The following is a 12532-nucleotide window of genomic DNA, read 5'->3' on the forward strand; positions in this document are numbered from 1 at the left end:
AAGGTAATAAAAAATTGTCTTAAAAAATCCTTCTCTCATTATTCTGGCATTTAGCAAATAGAAATCATTTTGGTAATCCTAACGGACCTAAAACAGGAAGTGATTGTCTGATTTCATGTTAGACAGTGAGAAAAAAAGCATATGTGTCTTTTTATATAGTGTATGTAAACTTCTGGTTTCAACTGTATATGTAAAGAGGAGACTTGTGGCGAACCAGAGAGCCCATTTTCATTGAGATAGCATGTCGAAAATCACCATGCCAAATCAAAACTCAGCACCGGAGGACGCCACTGGGGTAGTAATAGCCAATTTGCATATGCAGAACAGGCCAGGATACTTCTCAGACCACTGAGCAGACATTTCACCACAGATCACTCCAGGTTTAATCGGTTTACACCGTTTGAATTCTGGGTTTCTATACATGTAAGTATAACTTCTATTCATATTCTTTTAAAATTTTTATAACGCAATTATTGTTATTATATTTTTACTAGTAGTAGTACTATAGATTATTAGGTATTTTGTTATATTTTGTGTTTTAAGCTTAAGTATTATGTAAATGAATTGCCTGTAGAACTATAGCTATCAACCAGCTTATTTGATAAATATTGGAAGTCTAAAACCTTTGTCAAGCTGACTCAAAATGCAACATATCTGCTAAATACAATATGTCAATGTTTTAAGGTGGATTTTTTTTTTCTTTACTTTAATGTCGATTGCCCTGGTAAACAGTGTTTATGGTGATTTTTCTAATTGCTTTTTTAATTTTTAGTGAAATCAGAAATGGATGATACTCTGCTTTTGATATTCGTCTTTGGTAAGAAATCTTCGAGGTTATTGGTTTAAGATTCCTCTTCAAATGCACCACACAACAGTTAATAATTTCCTTTGAGTCTAACATCTGAGAAATAAAGACCTTTAAAAGAGGTTTACTCAATCTAAACTAAAAAGACCTTGTACCATCATTAATCACTTTTTTGTTGTTAAATGTAAATATATTATAACAAAACATATTCTCTTTGAAATATACATGATTGCTTTTCTTACTTACTTCTTCTTACTGTGCTGGCTGGTTGGTTTATTTGATGCTGAGGATTATATATGAATTTAAAACTGAACAAATGTATTATGGCAGCAGTCATTTAAATATGTACAGACACAGATTTAGTCAGATACTTCAACACATTCTTGTGGTCGGTGCTCCTGGGGTAAAAGAGCCAGGTTGGGCTTGCAAAACAAATAATACTGGACACAGTTACGCAGTTACCTCAGTAAACATTCTCATAATGAGTTTATCATCTCTTATTCTTAGTTTCATGTCTTCGTAAGTGTCTTTAAGGCGGGGCTACTTTATGATTGACATGTCGCTACCACAGTGCCCTGTGTGTTTTCATCTTTGAACTTTAACCCTTTCAGGATGTTTTCACGTCAGAGTTTGTGGTACCAATTCGGTGACTTAAAAAATCTTCATTCATTGTTCGACTGGAATAAAAGACACTCTGAGAAGTTGACTGTTCATTTTAACCCTAGTGTTGTCGTAGTGGGGACGTTTCCTAGAATGAATTCCTTGAAAAGTATGACATTTTCTTAGGGGTAATTTTTCACCACATAAAACATAAAAACCATGCATGCATACAAGTTTGCTTAATTAGGTTTACACCTATGCAGTAAAACCTACTTTAGTAAAACAGTAAACCAATTATGACAGGTGTGCTGTGATAAAAATTAGTTGATTCCACTGATTAAATCCAGTGTCCAGAGACACGATGATGACTATGTCCAAGACTTTTATACAGTCAATATGGTCTCATACAGACGCTTTTTACCTGACAAGTTGGGAAAGGGGCCGGGCAGGATACTATTTGTGGTAGATTACTTTGTGTATCTTTCTAATATCCCCTGTAAAGGTTCATTATTGTCACTCAAAAGGCTTTTTGAATTGATTCAGATCAACAGTTCCAGACATACTTTTGACAGCCAAATATGTCCTCCTTCCTCAGGATTTGGGCTCACTTCCTGCTCCCTCAGCCCTCCTTTCATCCGTAAGTACCACTATGTCAATCAGCCAATGACGTGGGCCGATGCTCAGAGCTACTGCAGAGTCTATTACAGTGACCTGGCAACCATTGGGAGCATGGATGACATAAGCAGGCTAAACAGACCTAGTTCATTCACAGACTGGACATGGTTCGGACTAGCTGATGACAAGAAATCCTGGAAGTGGAATATGGGCAAAGATTCAAACTCCTGGAGATGGTCTGCAACTGGTGAAACAAGCAAAACTGGCTACCAAAACTGGCTACCAGGTCAGCCAAATCAGGCCAAAATCCATAAGGCCTGTGTGATAACATACAGTGATGGACAATGGGATGATATTGCCTGTCACCCAAAAAACTATTTTGTTTGTTACAACGGTAAGTAAAAATAATTGCATTTAAAAAACAATATAAACTGAGAACTGGTAAACGAGTGTAGAACTGCACACTGCTTTTAAAGAGTTTTCACTCTTATACTATAACCACATGGAGAGGAAATTATTTTTTGGTCTTTGCAGATGTATGTAATTTTATTGTTGAAAATTAAACACAGCTCTGCATGTATTCATGGAACTGGAGGTAATGATATCACCCGTAGGTGCACACAGCTCAGTGACTTTCATTGCCTTCTCCAGGAACTGCATTTATTTATCAAAATAAACCGATTTTGCTGTGATTTGACTGCAGTAATTGGATCAAATGTATTCCGAATTAATGACAACATGAGGCCGATCTATTAAAAAAGGATGATGCTTTGTCAGCTATTGCTTTCTGCCTCTAATACTGCCGTTTTACCCAAAATAAACAGATGTTGCTGTATTTAATTGCAATTGACGTAACAAAAGAATGCTAAGTTAACTTCATCATGATGCTGACGTGTATGAAGTCATTTGTGATTTGTCAGGTCTGTTCCCAAGACAACAAGCAGTCATATTTTAGTATGCTTGTTTTCTGGACAGAGTTTGGAACAATCACAGCTGTGCTATGCAGGAGATCCTCACTTCTCACTTTACTCAGTCCACTTCTCTGTATTGAAGCCACTGTTTGGTTGGTTACACATGTTATTACAAATGACTGTGTGCTGAGTTACAGTTTTTTTGTCTTCTGTTTTAGACACAAATCCTCCAGGCCAGAAAACATATCATTTAATTGAAAACTTAATGAATTGGGACAATGCCCAGACTTACTGCAGAACACACCACACAGACCTGGCTATGATCGAGGATGCTCAAGAAAACACAAAGATGATGTCAGCAGCACAGTCAACATATAAAGCGTGGATTGGTTTGTACCGAATACTATGGAGTTGGTCTGACAAGAGCAGCAACAGCACCTTCAGAAACTGGGAAGAGGGACAGCCGAATAACAGTAATCAGGACTGTGTATTTGAGAATTCAAAGCACAAGTGGAATGATTATGGCTGTGACACAAAGAAACCCTTTGTGTGTCAAAGAGGTAAACAGATCTCATCAATACTTTAATATTGCTTTTTTGTTTTTTGGGCAATGCAATAATATGTCTCTCCTTGGTTTATGGCGTTTGTTGGACTGCCCAGACCTAAAACTGAAGAGGATGTTGAGGATGAAGATTCAGAGTGATGCTGACCTTTCAGATCCAGCTTCTAGTAACCAGATGCTACAGCAGGTAAAGCTCCCGCTGTTGTTCTCGTTCTTTCATTCTGTCATTAATAAAAGAACAAATTCAAGCCAACTTCAGACCTCTTGCATTAGAACAGATCTTTGGATTCAGTCCGCAGGATTCAGAACTATAAGTGAGTAAGTCAATTTTATTTATAAAGCGCTTTGCACAGGCAAAAAAACACAAAGTGCTTTACAAGGGTATAAAACAACATACAGGCAAACACAAAAAAACACAATACATACACATAATTAAAGCCTGGACGTCTAGTTGACCAGGTACATATAGTCAACTAAATGCCTAAACAGATATGTCTTAATCTGGCATTTAAAATAATCCACAGATACCGCAGACCGTAATGGTGCAGTTAGAGCGTTCCAGAGTTTGGGAGCAATGGATTCAAAAGCTCGGTCACCCCGAGACTTAAGGCGGGTGTGTGGAACTGACAATAAATTTAAGGTGTTTGATTGGAGGAGCGAGGAGAGGGATATGGGTAAAGTAGCTAAGTTACATATGCCGGGGCCAGATCGTTCAATGCTCTGTAGGTCAGAGTGAGAATCTTAAACTGAATCCTGTATGCAACGGGGAGCCAGTGAAGAGATTTGATTACGGGGGTGATGTGAGATCATCTGTTTGTCCTAGTGAGGAGCCGTGCTGCAGCATTTTGAATTGACAGTAGATGGTTTAAAGCGGACATAGTGAGTGAGGAGAAAACTGAGTTACAGTAGTCCATACAAGATGAGATGAAGGCATGTATAAGGTCTCAAGTTCAGTATCTGAAATTACTGATCTCAGTTTGCTGATATTTCTCAAGTGGAAAAAGCAGGAACTAGACAGCTGCTTAACATGGGTGTCAAACGACGATGATTTACCAAATATTACCTCTAAGTTACGCAAGTGGGGGTGGACGGCAGAGGAAAGGGGCCCAATACACTGTAGGATTGTGTGCACAACCTTCTCTGGAGCAACAACCAGAACCTCTGTCTTCTCAGCGTTGAGCTGCAAGAAGTTTTCTGCCAACCATTCCCAGATGGCATTAAGACAGTCTAGGAGTCTAGATATCTTAAAAACTTCAATGGGTTTAAATGAGACACAGAGTTGGAGGTCGTCCGCATATAAATGATAAGAAATGTTAAAACCGTTTATGATCTGTCCTAGGGGCAGGAAGTACAGAGAGAACAACAGGGGCCCCAGAACTGAGCCCTGCGGGACCCCACAGGACAGTAGGGAAGAGTCGGAAACAATGGACAATGGAGACAGTAAAACAGTAGGATATGATGAAAACCACTGTAATGCTATACCTGATTTGCCAACACAGTCATGTAACCTCTTGATCAACATATGATGTTCAACTGTGTTGAACGTAGAACTGAGATCAAGAAGTACCAACAAAGAACAATCACCTGCATCAGAGGACATTAAAACATCATTAGAAATCCTCAGAAGATCAGTTTCAGTCGAGTGCAGTTTCCGAAACCCTGACTGAAACTTACATTATACTATGTGGCGTGTCTCCAACACAGCGGTGAGTTGGTTGGCAACAACCTTTTCTAAAATCTTAGATAAAAATGGGAGTTTTGATATATAATAATATAATTATTGGGGAGAGCAATATCTGAGTTGGTTTTCTTTAAAATGGGCTGGATGGTAGCATGCTTAAATATGAGGGGACACATCCTGTAGACAGGGAGGAATTCACAATAGCTTCAACAGCAGGACCAGTAACAGGTAAAACATTTAAAAATAAAGAGGAAGGTAAAACATCAAGGGGGGTCGCGGATAGCTTCATCCTCCTAACCACATCCAACAGATCTTGGACTCTGATTGGTTTAAAAGAGTCCAGAACAGTATGAGATGGAGAGGTGCTAGAGTTGAGGGGGCAAGCCCCAGGATGAATACTGGACCTGATTGCCATTACCTTGTCAACAAAAAAGGCGTATTGAGTATCTGACCTCAGGGACCAGATTTCAGGAGGTCATCATGGAAGTTTGGACGACACAGTGGTGTAGTGGTGAGCACTCTTGCCTCACAGCAAGAGGCAGCTCTTCTGTGTGGAGTTTGCATGTTCTCCCCATGCCAGTGTGGGTTCTCTCCGGGTCCTCCAGGGTCCATGCAGCTTAGGTTTAATTGGTGACTCCAGATTGCCCGTAGGATGGTTGTCTGTTGACCAGTCCAGGGTGAACCCCGCCTCTCACCCAATGTCAGCTGGGATCGGCTCCAGCCCCCCACGACGCGAGTTCAGATAATCGGTTGAGGATGATGCCAATTTGTAAAAAGTGTAAATTCAAGCTTTTCAGGTCTGTCTGCATTGATCAGGGCTAGCAAATTTTACATTAACATTTTACAATTCTGCAAACATTCAGCAGAGATTAATGCAAATGATGTGTCACGCAAAAGATGGTCTGGTTCCTGACAAACATGCACTTTATTGACATAAAGGACAGTTTAAACAACTTTGACAGTATACTTGAATAATTCCCATTCACAAGTACAACTGTTTCGTTTACTTTTTTTAGTGTGCAGTGTATCAGACACTGAATTATTTTATCATGTCACACTTTGTGAAGGTAGACAAATGGCTAGTATTGTTTTTGACAATGATTACTTTTATTTCCTCTCAGCTACATGCAGTGCTGATGAACAGGACCTCAATGGTTGACTTTAAGCTGGTGTGGAGGACTGAACCCAGGAAACAAGAGCAAGACGATGAAAAAAAAGTTACTTGTAACTGATGTTTTTACAAGCTGCAAAAAAAAAGAATGCCAGTAACCATAATTAATGTAGCTCAATGACTGTTAACCCAAAGTAGTACATCAAATACTCAAAACAAAACATGTTGTAATCTTCACTCTCTGTGCTTCATCTGGAATATGAAGCTCAATGCACAGTGTGGCTCAGGGTATATCACAACAAATACCAGTTCAACCAGCGAAGGCTTGTTAATATTACAGTGTATATGAAATAAGATGTGGTTTAATAGAAAACATAAGATGCTTCTAAGAGAATATTGGATTATTATAATGGATAATGTGTGATTATTGTAACATTGTAACCAAAACTAATGTGACTCAATGTAGTACATCAGAGACTAGAGAGTGAAGAAGATATATACTGGACCATTATAACGGATGGTGTGTGATGATTGTAGCATTGTAACCAAATGTGTAACGAATGATATGTGATCATTTTAACAGATGACATGAGATGATTTAGTCCTGATAGAAAGTCTTTGGTGCTTAGAGTCTACAGGAAGATTTGAAATCGAGCATGATAACTCCGTCTGGGGAGGTGCAGCAGCAGCCACTAAAGACGGAGAAGAATAACAATTTCATCTATTTATCTGTGGTTTGTCATGATTGTGTCGGCTCAATGATACACTCATCGGCATCATGTATAAACAGTAATGTTACTTCAATTCAGGACACCTACTGTAAATGTAGCTAATTTCTTATATTTCTTGTGTTTTAATGTAGTTTTTCGGGTTTCGGGTTGTCTATAGTCTAACACAATGATGTACTTTAGCTGCGTAGAATTGAAAGAATAGTTATGGATCTTATCATTTAGCAAGCAAGGTAACCTCTGTCAGATCCCTCATTTGCATAATCAAATATGTGTCTGCTAAGATGCAGCACAGCGCTGGATGCTTCTTAAAGATGCTTCATGTTGAAATATTGTATTTAACCAAGTGGTTAGCTATAGCCCACAGAATCCATTTGCTGCAGATATTACATATTTTTGCATGCCAACCAGTTAGTTAGCATCACTTTTGTACCCTTCACAAAATGTCTTTTTGGATCATTGCAGAAATTAAGCTCTGTGGCAATAAAATCTAATCTTTACAAATGAGCTCCACTTTTGTGATTTTTGAAGTAAAAAGATACATTTAGGATGTAAACAAACTACACAGCATGAAGCTGATCATGAGATTTCTCTGTCGGCTCATTTAATTCACTTGAAATAGTTTGCCCTTGGTAAACTGGGCCTCCATTTACATCTCTTCCTCTGTTCACTGTGTGAGATGAGAGTATGAAAACACTGGTGAAAAATTGATCAACAAATGATTATTTTAAGTGGTAAAGTATTAATTTAATATTTTGTTACTTAATGCATCTAACCAAACAATATTTGACCTTGCCGTGCTCATTAAAAAAGCAATTGTCCTGATTACACTTCATATCTTTCAGGGTGGATTTTTACTTTAATGTGTATTTTTTAGATGTGTATTTTTTGTGGTGGTTCTGTTGTTATTTTGTAAGTCTTCGGTTCATCTCCAGTCACAAAGACTTTACAGTTGGCTGTGTCCTATAAAGGTAAATTAAACATCTGCAAATCAGATGTCTTTGCATATCCTCTATTATTTTTAAAAATACAATTTTAGCACACTATCTCACATCACATTGGAGCAGCTGGAACAAAGAAAATTACGCTAATGAAATCTTTTCCTATCAATAATTGGCATAGCATCAAAAAAATGTCTTGAAATTGGTTTCTTTACTTCTTTCAAGCAGTGTAGATATCTTTCTGCCTCGCTACAGTGAAATTAATGTTTGGGACCACAGTAAAGATATATTAATGAATACAATTTGTGAGTGTGTGGATAAATTAATTCATCAAATGTTGACTGTAAGTGGAAATCTTAGTATTTCTTTTGTTCAATAATGTAATAAAAACCCTGAATGAAAGATATATTATTACCAAACTAATAAAATATATTGACTAGTGCCACTGAAGGTATGCCACTGTTGAAAAGTTTCATTAAATATAAAATGTCCTAATCGCCCACATGTCAGGGTTGCAGTTTTGCTGTGAGAGTGGTCTTGATTTTCAGTTGTTTAATAGACCAGACGTGATCCTTTAGAAAACATCAAAGGGGAGTTTGACTCACAGAGAGTCCTTTTAAACCTGCTCGGTCCCCGTCGTCCTGTTACTGCCTGTGTGACAGTGAAAATAAGGAGATATATTGCACTAATAAATAACCCGGCTATGGTGCCAGGCTCCGAGTGAAGGTTTACAACTGGTTGTAAAGAATCAAAAGGAAGACCGAGGATCTGCTGGTCACCCTGCTCCTCTTACCATTTGGTGCAAGGTCATATCTGGACAAATGCACAAAACGAGGAGCAGATGAACAAAGCTTCAACGAGCCCAAGATGTGTTTTGTGTTTCGGTGGTTTGGTATATTGAGAATTTTCCTTAATGACTTTGACCAAATCAGGACAGAAACAGAAAACTCTAGGGTAAAGTTTTAGGGTAAGGGTCATACAATAAGCATATTATATGACAACCCAGATCACCCCAAAATTGAGATGTTGTCTTAGATGTCCTTTTTGACATATATTCAATAAAAAACTGTACAAAGAATATATATTTTATATTCAAACTGTTCAGACTTCTGGGCTGTTGTATATACAGTAATGGAAAAAAACATTAGACCAACCTTGTTTTCTCTAATTGGCTGCTATCTAGACATTTTCCATGTTTTCTTGATAATGATTTGGTTATTATGAAGAAAACCATGTTAAATGTCTAGATATCAGCTGTTAAATTAAACTCTTATCAGCTATTTTGTTGTTATCATTATATTTGTCCACACGAATGTACCTTTAGCTGTATCAGGCATTAAAATGAACAGGAAATTGAAGAAAAAGGGTGGTCTAATATTTTTTTCCATGACCGTATATTCGCCTCCCATTCACTTCGATTCTATGTGGGCAAAGGGCTGAATAAAAACATAAAAACAAGTTAATCTTTGAATCACGTCATGAACCGTAGCCTAGAAATAGTGGATGTAGTCAAAGCCTAGAACCTCACGTTGGCCATTTTGGTTATGGCCACTTTGGTTTTTTGCAACCAGTGCATGCAGTACAGATTGGGAGCTGGAAGGAAAATATACCCTGTGTTATCGTCTATTTTACTCTAAACGGGACCATAATCATGCAACATCATGCTGAAGTGAAGAAGACTTGAAACTAGCAATTGAGACCATAAACTCATTATGATAATGTTCATTGAGATAACAAATCAAATAAGAAGTTGGGCCATTTTCTCATGCACTTTCATCCAATCTGGCTTCTTTTTGCAACCAGTGCAGTCGCCCCCTGTTGGCCATTAGAAAGAATGCATGTTTAAGGCACTTGGCTTCACTTTTGAGGACTGGAGGTGTCTACTTGGTTTGGATGTTGTGTTTACAAACAGGAAATGACTGGATGGCTGCACTGTATGCCTTAACATAGGCCTTCTCATAGCTTTTTTTTCAGGAGGTATCCAGGACAGTCTGGGTACAGCCAGACTTCAGCTTATCAGCTTATCAGAGCTGTTGTTTAATCAGAACAAACCTCCTGTCCTGCCTCAAACAATATTGATGAATGGCTGAACAGATGCACCCCTGCTACTGAATGAAAACAAATCACTGCATGAACACTGCAGAGAGTGATCAAAATGTAGAGCAAGGAAAAGAAAATGTGAGCGATGCTAAGTGGGACAGAGGGAGGAGGAGGACGACGAGGAGCCGGGGGAGGATGGATGAAGGAGGAGAAAGGAGGACAGGGGAAGACTGAGCAGGGAGGGAGGTCCAGCAGCAGCAGCAGGCTGCAGGAATGTTTCACATGCCTGTCCTCTGGATGACCTCGCCTCCCTGGAGTGTGGGAGATACTGGGAGTAATTAGCCTCCTTTAACATTGGATCTGTGCTGCCTCTGCGCCTCAATGGGGTTAGCAGTGGCATTGAAGGGGATCAAGTGTATTTATATTTTCAAACAAAATAGCTTTCTTCTCCAGCACCACCCGCCTGCAGCTCCGAGTCTCTTTTATAATTGATTGCTGCTTTAAAATCCTTCTCTATGTTTTTAAATTTTTTGTTTTAGGTTTTTAGGGCAGGGAAGTTGTTTTCAGTCATTTCCAGCTGATGAATGCTGCGAATTAGGTCCATTATTTTGAAGTGGAACAGATTTCCTTCCCCCCACCCACCAACCCATCTTGCAGCTGACCTACTTTATCTCTCTCTAGATTTAATTATGGATCCTCCAAGCTGCAAATATTTCTCACTTAAAGTCAAGGATCAGGAATCGAAGTGGACGTGAATGAAGACAAACAGAGCCTAAAAAGTATCGATTTTGTAAAAGGCCACATGGTTTCAATCATGAAATGCCAATACGGGAACATCAGTGTTAATCTGCTTTGCTTTGATGCCCTTTATTTAAAACAGACAAGTTTCCCTTTACAGCAAAACATGAATCCAGAGCTAAAAGCCTGAATGATCTCCTGCAGAATAATCTTAATGCATGTGTGTGATTTTGAAGGGCGCAGGAAGAGTTTCCTTTATGTTTAGTGAAATAATTATTTCTTACATTTTTTAATCTGAAGTTTACAGATCATGCTCATGCATTCGCTGAGAAAATTTTACTTGTTAACAAACTAATTTTAAAAGCTATTGGAGTATTAAAAGCATTATATCCAATCTTAAAACAGTTCAAAGTTATCTTTTATCCCCAAAAAAGACGCATTATCAGTGGACATTAACAATTTTAGAAGGCATTTTCTGGTCAAATTAAAGCACATATTTTTGTTATGCTAAATGCATAAATGCTAAATAATATTCTCCTGAAATCAAACCAAACAAGTGTGATTTGGTATAATGCAATAAAAGCTCCTAATTTCAGATTCAACAGCTCATAAACTGTAACTTGGGAACAAACATGGTTGACGGTTGAAGAAATTTATTATAGTAAAAAAAAAGAAATATTGAAACGTCATGACTTTGTCAACCTTGAGAGGTGCACATACTCTTTTATGCTGATCTTAAAGCACAAGAAATCATCACTGATGTATTAGCATGTACCATCTGTTAATAATTCAACACTCTGAGCTTGTTTACGATTATTAATTTATGGTAAAGATGCTTTTACTTTGAATGAGTTTTTGCCTTCTTTAGTTGAGAGTTATGTCAGAAGATAGCCATCACTCTAATGTATAAACTCTAAAGCGCATTTAATAGACTCAAAACTGTCATTTTGTGTTAGTCTAACTAGTGCACATTAAGACTTTATATCTATAGCCAGGCTAGGTTTTCCCTCTGCTTCAAGTCTACATGCTAAGCTAAGCTAATGGCTGCTGAAACCACAGACTGTAGTTGAGATCTGCATTTTTTGGTTGTAACTACATAATAATAATTAATAGCAGCCACTAGAGGTGTGAATCAGCAGAGGCCCCGCGATATGATTTTATCCCGATGCTTGAGTCACGATACGATATTATTGTGATTTTAAGCATTTTCCGATATGGTGAGTATTGTAATACAATATATTGCGGTTTAACTGTTTAACTGCATTTTGTGTCCACAAAATTTAATTCAGTCAAGAGTTGTTTTGTCAAATAAGAGAAAATTCTCAGTCTATTGATCTCACTTCAGTCTTTTTATTTCTCCACAATGAGAGTCAAACCCACAGACTGACCAACAAAGTATTCAGCCTATTTTCATTGAGATAACATGATGTCAGAGGTCACATCAGCGGTTTGAAAATCACCATTTAACATTTAAAAATTGCATTTCATATGATACCAGTATCTCCAGTATATTCCTAAAAGTGAGTCCGCTACAGCCTCTGGAAAAAACAAAAACTGTGAAAATACTGTCAGCCGCCAGCACTAAATATCGATACTTGGCGACCATGAATCGATGTAACATCAGTATGCAAAATATCCCGATACTATGCTGTATCGATTTTTTCCCCCACCTCTAGCAGTCACCACATTGTTTTCTGCAACCAATAGTTGTATTTACTCTAAATGACCGTACTTTACAAAATGAACATTATGGTGTAACTGCACTGCAAACATAAGACTTTTGTTATGTTTAAGTGTAAA

General features: G+C 38.0%; 1 protein-coding gene across 1 annotated transcript; it reads left to right on the forward strand.

Annotated features, from left to right (window-relative positions):
- The first annotated feature begins 419 nt into the window (after positions 1-419).
- Positions 420-7485, forward strand: LOC131976663 (macrophage mannose receptor 1-like). The gene is made up of 7 exons (XM_059339794.1): positions 420-423; positions 773-817; positions 2001-2042; positions 2178-2414; positions 3150-3491; positions 3592-3680; positions 6296-7485. Exons 2-7 carry the CDS (start codon positions 784-786, stop codon positions 6404-6406), a joined length of 855 nt encoding a protein of 284 aa, XP_059195777.1. The 5' UTR covers positions 420-423; positions 773-783; the 3' UTR covers positions 6407-7485.
- Positions 7486-12532: the final 5047 nt, after the last annotated feature.

Source organism: Centropristis striata, chromosome 8, assembly GCF_030273125.1.
Source record: "Centropristis striata isolate RG_2023a ecotype Rhode Island chromosome 8, C.striata_1.0, whole genome shotgun sequence".
Taxonomy (NCBI): domain Eukaryota; kingdom Metazoa; phylum Chordata; class Actinopteri; order Perciformes; family Serranidae; genus Centropristis; species Centropristis striata.